This window comes from Halichoerus grypus, chromosome 15, assembly GCF_964656455.1.
Source record: "Halichoerus grypus chromosome 15, mHalGry1.hap1.1, whole genome shotgun sequence".
Taxonomy (NCBI): Eukaryota; Metazoa; Chordata; class Mammalia; order Carnivora; family Phocidae; genus Halichoerus; species Halichoerus grypus.
The window spans coordinates 7,080,248-7,098,839 of NC_135726.1; the positions used below are offsets into that span (position 1 = coordinate 7,080,248).

Consider the following 18,592-nt stretch of genomic DNA (forward strand, 5'->3'; position numbering starts at 1 on the left):
ACGCTAGGCCCCGCCCCTCACCGCCTGCCCCTTCCGGGCCGCAATTCTGCCGCAGGTCCCCTCCCCTTTCACGCGCGTCACCCTATCCGAGGCCGCGCCCGGCCTGGAGTCCCCGCCCCCGTCCCTACCAAGCCCCTCCCCTGTGCCCCGGACCAGCCGGCTCGCTCCGGCTTGCTCCGGTCCGGGGCCGCCCCCGCCCCGCTCCTGCCCCGCCCCTGCCGGCTGGGGTTTCCGAGCCGCTTGCACTGCGATTCCCGCACCTCTGGGAACATGGCGCTGCGAGCGGTGCGGAGCGTGCGGGCTGTGGCCTGCAGTCTGCGCGTCGCCTCCGCGCCCGCCGCACCCTGCCTGCCGCGGCCCTGGGGGCTGAGGGCGGGCGCCGTCCGGACACTGCGCACGGGCTCCGCTCTGCTCTCCGGTAAGCGCGGGCGGGCACGTGGGGGAGAGCCGGGCTGCTTGGGGCGACGGGGCTGGGCGCCTCCCTCCCTGGGTCGCTGCTTACCTCGAGTCCCCAGTGGTGACCACCCGGGTCAGGCGAGGCGACCCCTGCCCACGCTTCTTTCTACTGCTGGGATCCCTAGTTGCGTGGCCGACACCGCAGCCTTTGTCCTGCGGGTTGGGGAGCCAGGAGGAGGAAGCCTGGAGTACACGCGCGACTGCCAAGTGCGAGCTCGTTCCACGGGAGCGCCGGCCGCTCGCTGCTGGAGAACCATGCAAGCGTCGCTAAGCTCCTTCGCGACCTTAGGTTATCTCGCGTATGTGTGCATCGTGGGCCCTAAAATTGGAGACATGGTAGGCTTTAGTTTGCTACATGGACTGTCACTGAGAACTCCGAAGTAAAATTAAAGAGCGCTTAATGAAATTAAAGCACTGGAGCTAGATTTTTACTAGCAAAAGTGAGCATACCTTTGAAGACTTGGCTATTTCCTAAAAACAGTGAGATAAAGTCTTTGGGACTCTTACATTCTGCTAAAACCTATATTGAGTCATGGATGTGTTGGGACAGAAATGAGGCCTCACACGGACATGCAATTGAAATAACTGAGGGCCCTGCCCACAAATGTCTTGGTCATCTGTGCTACTATACATCAGCACAATTACCGCAGCAGAAAAAGTTTTCTTACTGCGTGCACAAATGCTTGAGATGCTAATGCACCTCCAAGAACTCAGGCTTCTTTCTTAGGGGTGATGGCTGTTGTCCCGTTGTTCACTGTTTTAGAAACCTGTTTGGAAATGGAAGACTTGATAACATTTATTCCAGTCTGAAAGATAAAGATGCTTCTCTTTCGTTGCTAATATATTCCTTTAGTTCTGTTGGTGACACATATCAGTAATTACCAATCTGAATACAAAGGGGAAAGCATATCTCAGAGAAGAAATGAATTTCAAGTCTGGTGGGGTTTTGTTTGTTTGTTTGTTTGGTTATTCAGTGTGACGCTTACTGCTGGCTTTTTGCAGTTTCCAGTTAGCTAGTTAAATATTGTCCAAAATATCAATAACCCATGATCTGGTTGAACACCAAGGTTTTTAAGAACAGAGAGACCCAAGTTCCAATTTTGATCCTGCCTCTTACTAGCTCTGTGATCTTGGGCAGAGTCACTTAACTTCTGAGTCTGTTCCCCTCATCAGAAAAATGTAAATGATAATACCTCTACCAGGCAGAGTTGTTGGGAGGATGAAATGAAATAATGTAACCGCTGTACATGTAGCCTGACACATAGTTAGTACTTGGTAAATGTTACTCGTTATTAAATATTATAGAATCAAGTAGGTAAAAATTGGCCAATATTTGTTATCTGGCTAGTGACTTTGGAACAGACACTTTTTTTTAGTAAGTTAGTAAGCTCCATGCTCCACGTGTGGCTTGAACTCATGACCCTGAGATCAAGTCACATGCTCCACCTACTGAGCCAGCCAGGTGCCCCTTGACTTGTGACTTTGAAAGGAGGAAAATGCAGACTTTTCATAAATTACTGAAACGCCTCATTTTGAGGCCAAAAATGTTCTTAAAGGCTCAGTAAGAAAGTAATTTTTACCTAATCTGTCTGTCCACTTTTTTCCTATTAGGCTGAGGGTTAAAGGAGAATTAAACTAATCATTGTCTTTAGCCTAAACAGCTTGGCCTTGTAAAAAGTCTCCCGGACTTTGAAATTAAGTGGACTTAACATGCATTTACCTTACTAATGTTGCTGTCTTTCCTCTAAATTTATGGTTCTTCAATTGTTAAACTGAGTGTATGTGAGCAGCCTTACTCCTAAGATTATCTTTACAATTAGGCAAGATGCCAAGGCCAAAATTGAGACAGTAGTCACAGAGAAGTCATATTTATTATTTCATAATTTGTATTGTAACCGGCCAGTTCTAGAGTTGTAACAGAGTGATAGGGAGAATTGAGTGTAGCCAAATATGTATATAGATATTTTGCTCAGAATCTACTTAATTAAAACTAAAGAATTACTTCACTCCTTAAACTTCTGAGTGCTTACTGTTTGGTAAGCTCTGTGTTGGAACTGGGAATACAAATGAAAATGAGATAATGAGATAAACCATGCTCTTGCTTGCTTTGTACTTCATCTCCTTGCTGGGGAGAGTGGACAAAAGGGTATATGTGTAGTTCCTTAAGTGCTGTGTATTGTAGGGTCAGGATCCGGAGAGAGTGGTGCAGAGTGCTGTGGGAGCCAGTTGGATGGCCTAGGAACTTTGGAGGGCTACAGAAGGCTTCTGGCAGGAAAGAAATTCGAACTTGTAGTAGTCAAGAAAAGGCAGTGGGGGAGAGAGTTGCAGTCAGAACACCAAGTTAGAAACTTTACGGAAAGATCAGATTGACCTGAAGCATTTAGTTATTTGAAGTGGAATGAAGCAAAGCAAGTTCCTTTGTGACAGATTTTACAACTTCTTACAGTGAAGAATATGAAATTAAAGTTTTTTAATGATTAAGGGAAAAGAAAGCAGTAAGTTACATTCTGCTGTGTATCAGAGCTGTGTAATCAAAGCATTTTAATGCTGTTTTAAGTACAACTATCTTGTGGGTAAGGGGTAAGAGTGAACCAGAAAGGCTTACTCAAAAACAGCATGTGAATTGATGAACCATTGTCCTATTAACTTCTGAGGCATTGTTTTTGGAAAAATATTTGGCCTCAGGGGGGTGGGAGGATGGGTTAGCCTGGTGATGGGTATTGAGGAGGGCACGTTCTGCATGGAGCACTGGGTGTTATGCACAAACAATGAATCATGGAACACTATATCTAAAACTAATGATGTAATGTATGGGGATTAACATAACAATAAAAAAATTAAAAAAAAAATATTTGGCCTCAGAATGTGATAACATAATATTATGTTAGCATTATGCTTTTTAAAAAATTTATTCTTTAAAGCAAGTACTACTAACATTAAATTCTAAATAGCTTTTTTCACATGTCTTGAACTTTGGTCAGTCTTTTTTCCAGGAATCCTTGAATAGTTCGGCCATGTCTTTGAAGAAAAGAAGCTCAGAAAGCCAAGGGCTAACCTGTCCATTGAATGTTGAGCAGAACTTGACTTTCCACCAGTTAATGCCTTAGCTCTGAGGTGACTGTTGAGTTCTGATCTTATAGTTTGTTTCTTTAAATGATAGTAGCCACTTTCTTCAAGGGCAGGCTTGAATTCAATGAAAATGGAATTTTAAGAAGTTAGTCAAGTTATAATTGTTGCAGATCACTTTCATTCATGTAAGATTCCACTTTATAACCAAGATGCAGTGAAGCCCTCTTAGGTCAACTCTACCTAAAGAGGCACATTTTTTTTTTCTTCAGGTTAAATCATTTATAAGCATTATGAGCATTTATGCTCCCTCACGCCAAGCTACAGAGGGACAGACTACCTTCTGTAAGACAGACCAGTAATAGATGAGTATACATTTTGAAGTACGCTCCAAAATAGTTTGTATGTGTAATTTAGACTAATGTTGGAATAACCAAATCTCCAAAAGATGCACAAGGTGTTATTCACATCAAGCCATCTTTGCCTAAATGATACTACTCTTGAGAAGATGTTCCGTCTTTTCATGTGATCTGGTTTCTCCTGGGCAGTGTATTATTGAAACGCAGTGTTAAGTTAAACACAAATACTGGGAAAGTCTTGCCTTTTGACAGTATTGATATGAAAAGTGCTTTTTAAGAAGTGATACCACTGCTTTTCTGAAATACTGGTCTTCTATTTTAGTGCGTAAATTCACAGACAAACATGAATGGATAACAACAGAAAATGGTATTGGAACAGTGGGAATCAGCAATTTTGCACAGGTATTGGATTGTCTTGAAATACTTAAAACAGTGTGCTCTTGCCTAAATTGGATTGCTCTACCTTTTAAAGATTGTTTATTCTGCCCCTTATTATTTTGGGCCCTTTAAAGAACATCAATCAAGTAAACAAGTAAAATATAAATTCAGTTAGAGCAGTATATAGTGTTTTAAGAGATTATTAAAAGGTTAACACTTAGAAGTAAACATACCTTATTCAAGAAAGAAATGTTTCATGTTTGGGCAGTTAAGGAAAAAATAAGAGCAAGCAGAAGGCATGGGAGTGTTGACAGTGTTTGTGGATACTGTGATATATGCACAACCCCAGGGGATAAAGAAGGAAAACCTAGACTGGCACAGATTAGACAAAGGCAAACCTTTTATGTAGCCAATCTTTTTCTTTAATTTCGCTATTCCCACTGATCCCATAATGAGAAATTATTCAGAAGAAAATGAGAAGCCAAATAGCAAGTATGAGTCAGTGATTTTCAACTGGGGCTGTGTGGGGGGGGGGGCAGGAAGGGGAAACTGTTAACTGATAGGAGTATATACTAGTCTTCAGAAGTGTTGGAATCTCAGGTATTGAGCATCAATGACAATTGTTATCGTCACTGGCCTGTGTACATACTGAGGCCCAGTACAGGGTACTGTGTACAATACTGTACAAGTGTTGTCTTCACCTCCTGGAGTTTTATCTATGAGGGGAATCACCTACATGGAGAATGACACACAAAACATTATATGGTGGATGACCTGCATAGTACAAGGGTTGTAACTCACCTGATGGAGAGCTCACTTCTTAACTTGGAATCAAGGTCTTCAGGGAGTACAAGGTATGAGGACTATGATTTACAGATCAGTGGGTAGGATTTCAGCAAATACAGCAGGGGAAATGGCCTAAGCGAAACTGCAAAGGTAGAAAAGCACAAGGTGTTTGTTCTCAGAGGAGCTAGTATATGGGGGGGATGAGGGGGATATGGTTTATGACAGGAGTCACTGCTGCTTGTGGGCTAGGCTAGCTGGTGGCCTGTTTTCTTACAGGTCTTGAGCTAAGAATGTTTTGCATTTTTCAAGAGTTGTAAGAAAAACTAAAGAATGTGGCCCCTGGAGTGTAAAATATGTACTATCTGAATTATAGAAGGTTAGTGTTTGACTTGTTTCTATTCACTAGGAGGTTTAATTTGATTTCTTAAAGGTTTGTGTTTTGTTTGTTTTAGGAAGCTCTGGGAGATGTTGTTTACTGTAGTCTGCCTGAAGTTGGGACAAAACTGAACAAACAAGGTATTTTTCTCATCTTGGTATATTATTCATGACATAAGTTTTCTTTACCTTGAATAATAACTTGTTGCACCTAGGACCAGTTAGAGTGCTTTTTACTCAAGTAATAGAAAACTCACCTAAAAGATTAAAGTTGGGGTTTATTTTATCTCCCTCAAGGAGTCTGGAGATAGGTGGATACAGGGGATTGGCTTAGTGGCACAGTGAAGGATCATCAAGGACATGACCTCTTTTCATACTTTTTCTGCCTCAGTGTGTCAGAGGTCACAAAATGGCAGCAAAGCATCACTTTCTCAAATGGCCATATCCAAAAGTAGGATGAGAAGGTAAAATCTGTTTTTCTTTGGAGGCAGTAAAGAATCTGTTTTTCTAAGTATCTTTGACAATATTGGCCATGTTTTTTTTCTGCTTAAACTTTCCCCATCATTATTCTTGTTTGAACTTTTTCTGCTTCCTGGCTCTCATATAATATTAGGTCATATCCCTCTTTTTTGAAGGTCTTCATAGGAACCTTTTCCGATGCCATAATAAGATCCTGTTGTGATTAATAATCTTTATCTGTCCATTTTCCTGTGTTCTATACATCAGAGAACAGTTGTTCTTGTTTTCTCATGATGTTTTGTACCCACTTTGCTGCTCTCAAGCAAGTGATCCTGTTTCTGAACATCTCTTTACAGCAAGTGAGCAGCATGAACCTGCTTTCTATGCTTAAAAAACTTAGTTAACATAAATATCCCTAATGAATACTGTCTTTAAACTTTTCTGCTAAAGGCTTTTATAAAATTGATGAAAAATTTACATACACTGAATGCATGAAGTGTACAATCCAGTGAGTTTTGACAAACATAAACACTGTGTAAGCCTTGCCGATTAAAACCCTTCTCGAGACAACCTGTTCTCTGATTTCTGACACCATAGGTTAGTTTTGTCTATTATTTTAACTTCATTCAAAAGGAACCACACAGTTTTTATATTATGTCTGGCTTCTTTTGTCCAATATCATGATTTTGAGATTTATGTTGAGTGATCAATAGTTTATTATTTTTTTTATTGCTGAGTAGTGTACCATTATGTAACATTTTAATCTTTTCTCCTGTTGGATTTCTGTGTTGTTTCTAGTTTTTAGCTATTAGAAATAAAGCTACTATAAACTTTTTTGTTGAAGTCTTTTTTGTAGATGTCTTCATTTCTCTTGGGTATATATATATATGTGTGTATATGTGTATATATATACATATATATATGAGTGGAATTTGTGGCTTGTAGTGTAGTAGTTGTATGTTTAACTTTGTAAGAAATTGCCAAACAGGTTCCCAAAGTGGTTGTACCATTTTACATTCTTACCAGCAATATGAGAAAGTTCTAGGCACTGCAGATCTCGCTGTGAGATGACAAATTATTTTTGAGCACCCTTCCATGTGCTTTTTGCCACTCACATCTTTGTAGTCTCTAGTCAAGCCTTTACCTATTTATTTGTGTTGTCTTTTTACCATTGATTTTTAGGCATTCTATATATTCTAGGTACAAATCCTTTTTCAGATCTATATTTTGTGAAATTTTGTCAGTTTGTTATTTTGTCTTTTCATTTTCTTAACTGTGTTTTTTTGATAAGCTTTTAATTTTTAACAAGTCCAAGTTATTAATGTTTTAATTTATGTATAGAACATTGCATCTTTTCTAAGAAATCTTTGTCTCCATGGTTCCCATCCTATATACCCTAGAGCTATGGGATATTTAAAATTTTCAATCTCTTTTGGACACCACACACTAATAGCTCAATAGAGTTAACAGTTATCCAATATTAGATCTGTGTTATCTTGGGTAATGTGTCTTTGAAGCAAATATTGCATGAAAGTAAGCAAGGATCATCAGTAAGACAGTGTGGTGTTCAGTCTGATTCCCTGATAGAGAACTTGTATAGTCTGCAACAGACACACATTATCAGTAAATACTTGTAGTTAACAATGAAAAATATGTTACTAAGATACTTAGGGCACTATGAACCAAGAAAGTTTGAGCAACTCTGGCCTATACCAAGTTTGCAAAGGTACTCTCCGTGTTTTCTTCTTGAAACTTTACATAGTTTTTGCTTCCATTTTCAGGCATTATTAAATTCACTGATTCTTAACAGTTTTATAGATTCCTTTGAATCTTCTATGTAAACAATAATGTAATCTGTAAATAAAGAACTTTATTTCTTTTCAATCTTTACGCATTTTCTTTCTTTTTCTTGCCATATTGCACGGCCCTGAGCCCTCAGTATAATGTTGTATAGAAGCAGTGAGGTAGACATCATTGCCTTGGCCTTATTCCTTATCTTGAGAATGCATTAAGATTTCATCATTTAGGCATGATAGTTAGCTGGGGGGTTTTGACAGAATCTCATTATCAGATGAGGAGGTTCCTTTCCATCTAGTTTGCTGATAGTTTTTATCATTTATGGATGTTGAATTTTGTCACATTTGTTTTATCCATCTTACCGACATGATCATAAGGGTTTTCTCCTTTATTCTGTTAATGTGGTGAATAAGGTTATTTTTAAATATTTAACCAGATTTGCATTCCTGGTAGTTATGATGCAAAAATTACCTTTAAAAATATACTGTGGGATTTGATTTGCTAATTAATCATTTTTGTATTAATATTCATTATAGATATTGGTCTTTTATAATGGCTTTGTCAAATTTTGGAATTAGTTATATTGACCTCCTGGTTTTGATTGTTTTTAAGATTTTTATATATTTATTGCCAGAGTGAGAGAGAGCACAAGCAGGGGGGTAGCATCAGACAGAGGGAGAAGCAGGCTCCCTGCAGAGCAAGGAGCCTGATCTGGGACTCAATCCCAGGACCCTGGGATCATGACACTTAACCAACTGAGCCACCTAGGCACCCCTGTATTGGCCTCTTAGACTAAGTTTGGAAATGTTCTCACCTTCTCTCTTTTTCTGAAAGAATGTGCAAGATTGGTATTATTTCTTCCTTAAGTGTTTGATAGAATTAGTTAAATCTTGAGTTAGATGATTTCTTTCTGGGAAGGTTTTTGATACAAATTTAATTTCTTTAATAGATGTAAGGCTGTTCATATTTTCTACATTATCTTTGATTTTGTTATGTTTTGGGGGGAATTTTTCCATGTTGTCAAATTCATCAGTAAAGATGTGGTAATTTGTGTGTTTTCTCTCTTTTTTTATCAGTCTTGTTAGCTATTTATCATACTAATCCTGAAAGAAGCAAATTTTTACCGTTAATTTTTTTATACTCCATTTATTTCATGCTCCTAGCTTTGTTTTCTTCCTTCAAATTAGACTTAATTTCTCTATCTAATTTTTCCTTGGTAGAAAATTGGGGCTTTGTTTTAGTAAGTACTTTGTTACTCGTACTATAAAACGCTGTCTCCCTTGTGATGGGTAGCAGCTAAAATCTAAGTTTAATTCTTTTAGCCTTAGCTGGGACACCAGCTGTGCATGCATGGCTCAGGCATCATTCAGAGACCTGGACAGAGTTTATACACAGGATTTGGGGCTCTTCCATTTAGTCTCTCTCCTTGGGCTTTCCCACCTCACTTTCCAGTAGTTATGGTGGCCTCAACTTGTCTTCTGGTCCCTTATGCCAATTAAGACTGAGATTTTCTCTCAGAATTTTGGCTGCCCCAAATGGCAAAGATTGGTGCTGTCTTCAGGCCAAAAGCCATTTTTTAAAAAAATCACTACTGTCCCTTCTTTCAAGTGTTGTCTCCTTTCCATGAACTGACTGCTATTGTTTATTTTCTAGTGTCTCTAGAATCCAGGTCATTGATTTTTAAGATGTTCTTTGTAAATGAGACCTAAAGATAATTGCCTTCTAAGCACTATTTTAGCTATATCCCACAAATTCGGGTATATTGTATTCTCAGTATCATTCAGTTCAGATCACTCAGTGTTGTCCCAGAGGTGACCAAGGCTCTGTTAATTTCTCAGTCTTTTATTTCAGTTAAAAGACTGAAATATGGTTAATTTCACGTGCTCTTTGTTCACATTCACTGACCCTTCTGCTGTTACTGCCATCCAGTGAATTTTATTTTAGATATTATACTTTCCAGTTCTAGAATGTCCGTTTTTAAAATTTCAGTTTCTTTGCAGGTATTCCCCCATGTGTTCACACATGATGATCTTTTTAAAAATCTGAACAAATTTGTAATAGTTACTTTTAGGTTCTCTGCTTATTCCAGTATGTGGGTCTATGGGTCCTTTTGGCATCTGTTGACTACTTTTTCTCTTGACCATGGCTCCCTTTCTTTATAGGATTTCAACCCTCAGTTTCCAGCTACCTTGGCAGGCCCACGTTCCATCCTCTGACCTCTCAAGCAAATAAGACTGGTTTTCTCTGTGTTCTAGTGAAACTGTGTGCTTTGAATGGGGCAGTGTTGTCAGTACAAATTATATAAATGAAGATCTCACCCAGTTTGGGCCCCTTTTAAGGATTGACTCCTCCTTTGGTCACCCTTCAGAGCCTTCATATAATTGTTTTTTGTTTTGTTCAGAGTTTATAATTGTTATCTGCAAGAAGGCCGGTCTGATGAGGTACTTCATCATTACTGGAATCTCCTAAAATTTCATTTTCATTGAGTTTTACTGGGTTTAAGTACATCTGGTATTCAGATACATCACCATTTGTTGACTCCGTCTAAAAACAGGTCCACTTAATTGAGGATATTTATACCCTTCTCACAGGATATGAGCATGACGAAACTGATTTTTTTTTTTTTTTAGTTAAAGATATTTAGAATGCTTTGGGGCACCTGGGTGGCTCACTCAGTTAAGTATCTGCCTTTGGCTCAGGTCATGATCCCAGGGTCCTGGGATCAAGCCCCGTGTCAGGCTCCCTGCTCAGCGGAGAGTCTGCTTCTCCTTCTCCCTGCCTGTGCTCTTCTTGCTGTCTCTCTCTCAAATAAGTAAAATCTTTAAAGATATTTAGAATGTTTTATCATGCCTGTATTAAAGGTGACCACTTACCCGTATTTTATATTTTCAGGTCATTGACTTTTGATATTTAATATTTTAATTTTCTCAATTTAGATGAGTTTGGTGCTTTGGAAAGTGTGAAAGCTGCTAGTGAACTCTATTCTCCTCTATCAGGAGAAGTAACTGAAATTAATGAAGCTCTTGCAGAAAATCCAGGACTTGTCAACAAATCTTGTTATGAAGATGGTAAGTTGTTGCTAGAAATTTTTTCAAAGGATTATTGCTGCAGTTAACATTTTAGAGTTTAAAGCAAGCTTTAGCAGATTGGAACTTCTTCTTTTTGGACTTTTTTTTTTAAGATTTTATTTATTTGACAGAGAGAGACACAGAGAGAGAGGGAACACCAGCAGGGGGAGTGGGAGAGGGAGAAGCAGGCTTCCCGCTGAGCAGGGAGCCTGATGTGGGGCTCCATCCCAGGACCCTGGGATCATGACCGGAGCCGAAGGCAGACGCTTAAAGACTGAGCCACCCAGGCGCCCCTCTTTTTGTACTTTTTGATACGAAATAGGGATGTTTTGCTTTAAAAAAGGGAAACAGATTAGCTGAATATATAAGGTTAGCTTTAAGATCTCTGTCAATAAAAGCATTGCCTTCTTTTACAGAGTTCTTAGTATTACAGGTATAGACTTTTTATGAACACTTTCAAAGTATTTACCTCTTCAGACATAAAGGTGGTAATAGAATAATGCGTATTGCATCAGTTTTGTCACATTTTCATCTTCTTAATAACCCAGTGAAGTATGGTAGCAGCAGTTTTCTCCATTTTGTACATGAATTGCAAAATTAAGATTAGCTTGTAGTTCTCTGTTGCCTGTCACCTAGCCCTTCTAACTCTAGTAGTGCTTTCTGCTCCCTCCTCCCCTTCACCTCAGCAGTTATAGTGTTGGTGTTCCTTCTGTTAAAGAAAGATATCCCTGGTCTTGTATATTTGGATCCCTCAATGTTGTTGATGGTTGTGAAACTTGAGGTTTTTTGTTTTTAATTTTTAAAAATTTAATTCTAGTATTGTTTTTTTTTTTTTTTTAAAGATTTTATTTATTTATTTGAGAGAGAGAATGAGATAGAGAGAGCATGAGAGGGGGGAGGGTCAGAGGGAGAAGCAGACTCCCTGCTGAACAGGGAGCCCGATGCGGGACTCGATCCCGGGACTCCAGGATCATGACCTGAGCCGAAGGCAGTCGCTCAACCAACTGAGCCACCCAGGCGCCCCTCTAGTATTGTTAACATATAATGTTTATATCGGTTTCAGGTGTACAATATCGTGATTCAGCAATTCTACACATTACTCATAGCTTATCATGACAAATGTACTCTTTAATCCCCATGCCATATTTCATCTATCCTTCCACCTACCTTGCCCTGATAATTATCAGTTTGTTCTCTATACTGAAGAGTCTTCTTTTTTTTTTTCCTTTGTTTGTTTTGTTTCATAAATTCCACATATGAGGGGTTTCTGGGTGGCTCAGTCAGTTAAGTATCCAACTCTTGACCTCAGCTCAGGTCTTGACTGGGGTCGTGAGTTCAAGCCCCATGCTGGGCTCCATGCTGGGTGTGCAGCCTACTTTAAAAACTTCCACATATGATTGAAATCCTGTGTTATTTGTCTTTCTCTGACTGACTTATTTTGCTTAACATTATACTCTCTAATGCCATCCATGTTGTTGCAAATGGCAAGATTTCATATTTTTCTTAATGGCTGAGTAATAATCCATTTTATACACATATATGCACATATATATACACCACATCTTCATCCATTCATCTGTTGATGGACACTTGGGCTGCTTCCATAGTTTGGCTATTTTAAATAATGCTTCAGTAAACATAGGGGTGCATACAACCTTTTGAATTAGTTTTTGTATTCTTTGGATAAATACTCAGTAGTGCAATTACTGGATCATAGGGTAGCTCTACTTTTAAGTTTTTGGGACACCTCCATACTGTCTTCCAGTGGCTGCACCAGTTTGCATTCTCACCAACAGTGCACAAAGGTTTCTTTTTCTCCACATCCTAGTCAACATTTTTTGTTTTTTGTGTTTTTTTATTAGAGCCATTCTGACAGGTTTGAGGTTAAGAGTTCTTAATCCATTATAGTAGAATCTATTCTGGCTTTAATTCTTTTCAATTGTGATATGCAAGGATATTAACTGAATTCTTAAGGCTAAAATATAAAGCTCCTTGAACAAATAATGAGTGATTTATGTAAAGAATACTAGATCAATTTAAAAAGGTAATTTGGAATATGATACTTTTTTTCGGTTGCAGGTTGGCTGATCAAGATAGCACTCAGTAATCCTTCAGAACTGGATGAATTAATGAGTGAAGAAGCATATGAGAAATACATAAAATCTATTGAGGAGTGAAAATGGAACCCCTAAATAAACTAGTATGAAACAACTTAATCTAGCAAAGTTGTCTTAAATTAGTGGTACACAGAGATTTAAAATAGCAACTATTAGCAATACCAGTGGAGAAAGAAACTACTTGCAACAATGCTAATAGAAGAAAATACCCCTTAACTTTATAATGATTGCAGAACAACACAACATGCATCTGTTTTGCAACACCCTCTGATTTTTATGCTCCAGTTATAATATTCAGAATACTGAAATTATCTTTGGTTAAAAACTAGTTATAAAAATTATGTAATTCAAGGATGACATTGTTACCTTAAGCCTTAAGCTTACATCTATCCCTGGATGGGGGTCAAAATGCTTAAATAATCTTTCCATTGGAAATAACTGGCAGTAGAGAAAGGTTTGTTAGTTGTAATGTGTCAGATAAAGAACACTACTACCTTAATTTTGCAATATACGGCACTTGCTGGTGCTATTTTTATACAATGAAGCAACAGCCTTGCAGGAAGATAGTTTAATAAAACATTCAACTTCTTCATTATTCATGTTTTTTGTTTTAATATTTCATTTAGTGACTCTGCTAGTATTTGTGAAAATGCTAATTTTAACTTATGGAAAGTTATTTTTTTAAAAGGAAATTTAAGCCATAACAATGAAAGGTTCCAAGAAAATGTTTCCTTTTAGTCACAAATCTGGTTTTTCTTAAAGACCTAATTGCCTGATAGCATTAAGTACCATTTTTGGTCATCTTTAATATAATCAAAAAGAAAGCACTGACTTTGGTGGTTTTTGTTTTGTGTTGTTTTGTTTTGTTTTTTTTAATGCTGCTAGGTTAGAAGACAGAAGAGGAAAACAAGGAAAGGTAAAAGTTGGATAAGCACAACACATGGCATCCTTAAGAAAGTAAACCACATTCAGGTTTCCACTTTAATGGGAACAGAAATGGACATAGTGAAACTTTTTATGAGCTCGCACATTGACTTAGTGAATATTCTTCACAGCTTAAGCAAATTTACAGTGCCCAGTGGTGTTTTTAAGTAGCTAAATAGCGTATTTTCTAAGCCAAGTATAATATGCTGATATTTTGAAGGGGATATTATATATACACACAAAACTGTAAATATATATAAATACACACATACACATAGCAAAAGCAGACAAACCTCTATCATTTTTCCCAGTTAGTGCAGGAAAAGGGATGTATTCAAATACTACCACCTTCTGACGGTGAATAAACTGCAAATATGAAGACCTAGAGGAATTAGGTAGGTAAATAACAAATCTTTCCTGCTCCTCAGGGGAAAATAACCATCCTTTAAGGGCCATGTCACTGCTGAAACATCTTTGCACCCTTATCAAGAAAGTATCCAAAATATTTTGGATGACTGTTTCCTTGTTTGTATATAATTATTAGTCAATTTTTAGTTATTAAAAATTAATTTACTCTGCTTTAGAAATAGAATGAGTAATAATTATATAGATTTACTCTTTTGTTTTGAAGTACTCTCATAAATTACCTTCTTTGATGATTAAAGCAATATCCAGAACTAGGTAGGACAGATCCATAAATACCACCATTTCACAGGAAAGAAAGGTAGTGGAGAGGGTAAGACACTTAAAAATCCATGGTTAGGATTTTCACATTTCCTGGTCCATTCTTTATCAGTTCCTTAGCTAGTATTACTATAAAAATACTTATATTGGAATAGGGGTGGTAGGGAGGGAGAATGAATGTTCTAAAGGGGGGAAGCAAGCAAAAATGGCAATTCCAGAGTGAAAGGACATCAGTGATTATAATCTGAAAGAGATGGGCAGTTTTTATTCTCCCATCCTTTCCCAAATACACACACTTGCTTTGTTAGGCTCCCTCTGAGCTTTTTCAAAGAGCTGAACAGTATGGCAACTTGCTCTTTTGCTATTTAGAATACAGAACCATTTCAACCCTTGTATTGTAGTGCTGCCAAAAATAACAGGTGTTGAATGGCCTTCCAAACAGTAAATCAACAGAGAATTTAATTTCTCTGACCTCAAAATTCCTTTTGAATGGTTTTGGTCTTAATAGAGCATTTTTTTTTTTTTTAATTTTTTTTTTTTTTTTTTTTAAAGATTTTATTTATTTATTTGACAGAGAGAGACACAGCGAGAGAGGGAACACAAGCAGGGGGAATGGGAGAGGGAGAAGCAGGCTTCCCGCGGAGCAGAGAGCCCGATGTGGGGCTCGATCCCAGGACGCTGGGATCATGACCTGAGCCGAAGGCAGACGCTTAACGACTGAGCCACCCAGGCGCCCCTTAATAGAGCATTTTAATAAACGTTTTGAGTAATGCTTGCTAATAATTAAAACTCAGGAAATGGAACAGGTTACCCTAGAGGTATTACAAAAATCTTTTTATCACCTTAAAAATTTTATCACCTCCCCAAGTTTAAAGAAGTTGACAACATTAAGTTTTAAGAAAGAAACTAGTAGGGGCACCTGGGTGGCTCAGCTGGTTGAGCATCTGATTCTTGGTTTCAGCTGGGGTCATGATCTCAGGGTTCTGGGATCAGCCTGCATCAGGCTCTGACCTCAGCAGAGAGTCCGCTTGAAATTCTTCCTCTGCCCCTCCCCCTGCTTCTGTGTTCTCTCTAAAATAAATAAATCTTGGGGCGCCTGGGTGGCTCAGTCGTTAAGCATCTGCCTTTGGCTCAAGTCATGATCCCAGGGTCCTGGGATTGAGCCCCGCATCGGGCTCCCTGCTCCGCGGGAAGCCTGCTTCTCCTTCTCCCACTCCCCCTGCTTGTGTTCCCTCTCTCGCTATATCTCTCTGTCAGATAAATAAAATCTTTTTAAAAAAAATCTTTTTTAAAAATTATGCTAACTGTAACTGTCCTTATTACTGCTTAACAATCACTATTCTTTCAGACCCAATCACACATATGCTTTCCTCAGAAAGGGCCCTCACTTTACAAGGAGATTAAATTCTTTCTTCCCTGCAAATGGCTTTACTACTCACTATTTATCCCCATCAGTATTTTCCCTTTCTAGGCCAGATTTAGGTTCACAGAAAAGTTAAATAGAAAATACAGTTTTCATATATCTCTTGCCTCCATCTTTCTGTTTTTGAAACATTCCTTGGCCAATTCTAGGACCTTATTCTACTAGAGCTTCTGATACCTTGATTCAGTCTATAATTACAAAAACAGTTGTCCCTTAATGTTTCTGCTCAGTCATGCTATCAGGTTTTTACCTGCTAAACCTCAAAGTGATTACCACTAGCCCATTTAAAAGCAAAGTGTGCAGGCACAGTTACTGTAAAGGAAATTACTTACCATCTTCCAACTTTCCACATGTGCTTAATGAGAATATGCTTACAGTCAAGTTTAATTAAGAGTCATTTAGTAAAATACTTCGTTAAAATTTTTGGTATACTTCCCAGAATCAGAAAGTAGCTTTAATGAGTGGGTAACAAAGCCTTCTGCTAGTCAGGTGATTTCAAATTTTTGTTAACTGATTTCTCTGTGGAAAGGAGTTCTTAAAAACTTGAGAAACTGCTATAACAAAACCTCTTCCATATGCATCTTCATATGAACAAGGTATCTCAGATTATATATGTTTAAAAAATGAATAAAATTGGGGCTGAATCTCATTCTAGCAATATGTGACATTTATCCAGATACAAGAATTGCAGAGGGGAGGAACAGTGCCACCCATTTCATTCCGATACACTTCCAGCAACATTAATATTTATCAACACATTTAATACATTCCTACTATTTGTCAACTGAGTAGGGATAAAGACAATTCTCGATCTGGAAAAACAATGGACTGTTTTTGCCTTATGGTGTTTAAGTTTCACTTTCAAATTATTATTTTTTTTGCACATCAGATTGACAAGACTACTCAGTTAAGTCTTGACCATTTGACCATAAATATGTTAGAATAAAGTTCTGTGTAGGAAGCAGAATAAGAATACAATTACGAATTTAAGAAGAAAAAAAAATTTTCTATCAATTAGTTTATATTTTTAAATAGATGTTGATGGGTATCAAACTGTTACTAGATTTCTTTCGGTACCTTTCAAAGAGGGCTGTAACATTTTTATTTTTAAGATTTTACTTATTGGAGAGGGAGAGCGCAGGAGTGGGGGAAGGGGCAGAGGGAGAGAATATCCAGACAGACTCCCCAATGAGCGCAGAGCCTGATGCAGGGCTCAGTCTCCCAACCCATGAGATCAGGACCTGAGCCAAGCAGAGACTGGGACACTTAACTGCCTAAGCCACCCAGGCGCCCTGGGGTGTGACATTTTTAAATGCCAACATTTATGATACTTTGCTACCATTTAAATTTATGAACGTTTTACGTTTTAAAAATGTGCAATGGGGCGCCTGGGTGGCTCAGTCGTTAAGCGTCTGCCTTCGGCTCAGGTCATGATCCCAGCGTCCTGGGATCGAGCCCCGCATCGGGCTCCCTGCTCCGCGGGAAGCCTGCTTCTCCCTCTCCCACTCCCCCTGCTTGTGTTCCTTCTCTCGCTGTGTCTCTCTCTGTCAAATAAATAAATAAAATCTTTAAAAAAAAAAAAAAAATAAAAAAATAAAAAAATAAAAATGTGCAATGAAGTAATGCGTTTTTGTACAATTGTTTTTACAAGTATGCAGGCATACCATTTCTTCCCGGTTGTGAGATACAAGATCCAAATATGCATATTTTAGGTAAAGAAATTACACCTAAAATAGTAATATCTAAAAAAGTACTTTGTTCTAACATCCCAGTATAATGTTACACAATAGTCTTTCCGTAGACTTTCCAGGTATTCTAATTACTACTGTGGGTTCTGTTTAAAAAAAAAAAGGCAGTAATACATAGCTATCTTTCCAAATGCCTCCTTATCACAGTGCTATAAAAGACATTCTAATGCTTTCATACAACAGAATTATTCACACACACACACAACAACAACAACTAGAAAGCAGGCCGGCTTTAGAATCAGATGTGAGTTGGGTCCAGGCTCTACCACTGAATAACCTGGCCTGGGCCATAGGTTCCCCCCCCCGAGGACCAAAGGAGGGGAGGAGTGCGTAGCTTTGCCCGGTTCGTCGTCTGACTTAAGGGCGTGAGGCTCCTTCCCTTCAGGGTTGTACCGCAGCGACACAAGTTCAACGAGCGCGACGTGGTGTCGCCAGCGGATGCAAACTAGTACTGCCCCGTCAAGCAAGCGGGGCCCGAAAGTTAAAGAGCAGATTCCACTAGGAAGTTTCTGGCCACAGTCGCTCTCCTGGAGGAGGGGCAGTTTGGGAACAGCTGGCAACGCTGGGGACCTTCCTGGTTGCCGGGCATCTAGAGGCTGAGGCCACGGATGCTGCTAAGCATCCTACAACGCGCAGAGCAGCCCCCCTCCCTCAGCCCCATCCGGCCCGACGGCAACAGTGCCGGGCGTGCGGTCCTGGGTTTCTGAGGGGAAGCCGGTCCTACGGCCCTCTCTAACTCCACCGTCCGCGGGGCATCCGGCCGCTGCGTCCCCCTCCCTGACCCGCGCTTCGTCTTACACCTTACCTCAAACGCGTCCTCAGGCGCTCACAGCCGGCCGCCGCTCCTCAGGCGCGGTTGCGGGGGGGGAAGGTGCGCAGCTGCGCAGGGCCTGCTGGGAGCACGTGCCCTCAGCCGTCAGCCAGAGGCACCTCCCGCGCTCAAGCTTTGTTA

At 39.3% G+C, this 18,592-nt stretch overlaps 2 protein-coding genes across 2 annotated transcripts in view; one reads left to right on the forward strand and one right to left on the reverse strand.

Annotated features, from left to right (window-relative positions):
* Positions 1–18,525, reverse strand: part of BCO1 (beta-carotene oxygenase 1) — a 153,747-nt gene extending 135,222 nt beyond the window's left edge. Inside the window, exons 1-3 of the mRNA XM_078062629.1 lie at positions 18,446–18,525; positions 5,061–5,187; positions 503–775 (exon numbers count right to left, since the gene is read on the reverse strand). The gene's annotated coding sequence lies outside the window, so the exon portion shown is untranslated. The remainder of the gene's footprint in view (positions 1–502; positions 776–5,060; positions 5,188–18,445) is intronic.
* Positions 155–12,955, forward strand: GCSH (glycine cleavage system protein H). The gene is made up of 5 exons (XM_036084980.2): positions 155–418; positions 4,204–4,283; positions 5,498–5,561; positions 10,613–10,744; positions 12,824–12,955. The coding sequence occupies exons 1-5, from the start codon at positions 271–273 to the stop codon at positions 12,919–12,921; spliced, it is 522 nt and encodes a 173-aa protein (XP_035940873.1). The 5' UTR covers positions 155–270; the 3' UTR covers positions 12,922–12,955.
* Positions 18,526–18,592: the final 67 nt, after the last annotated feature.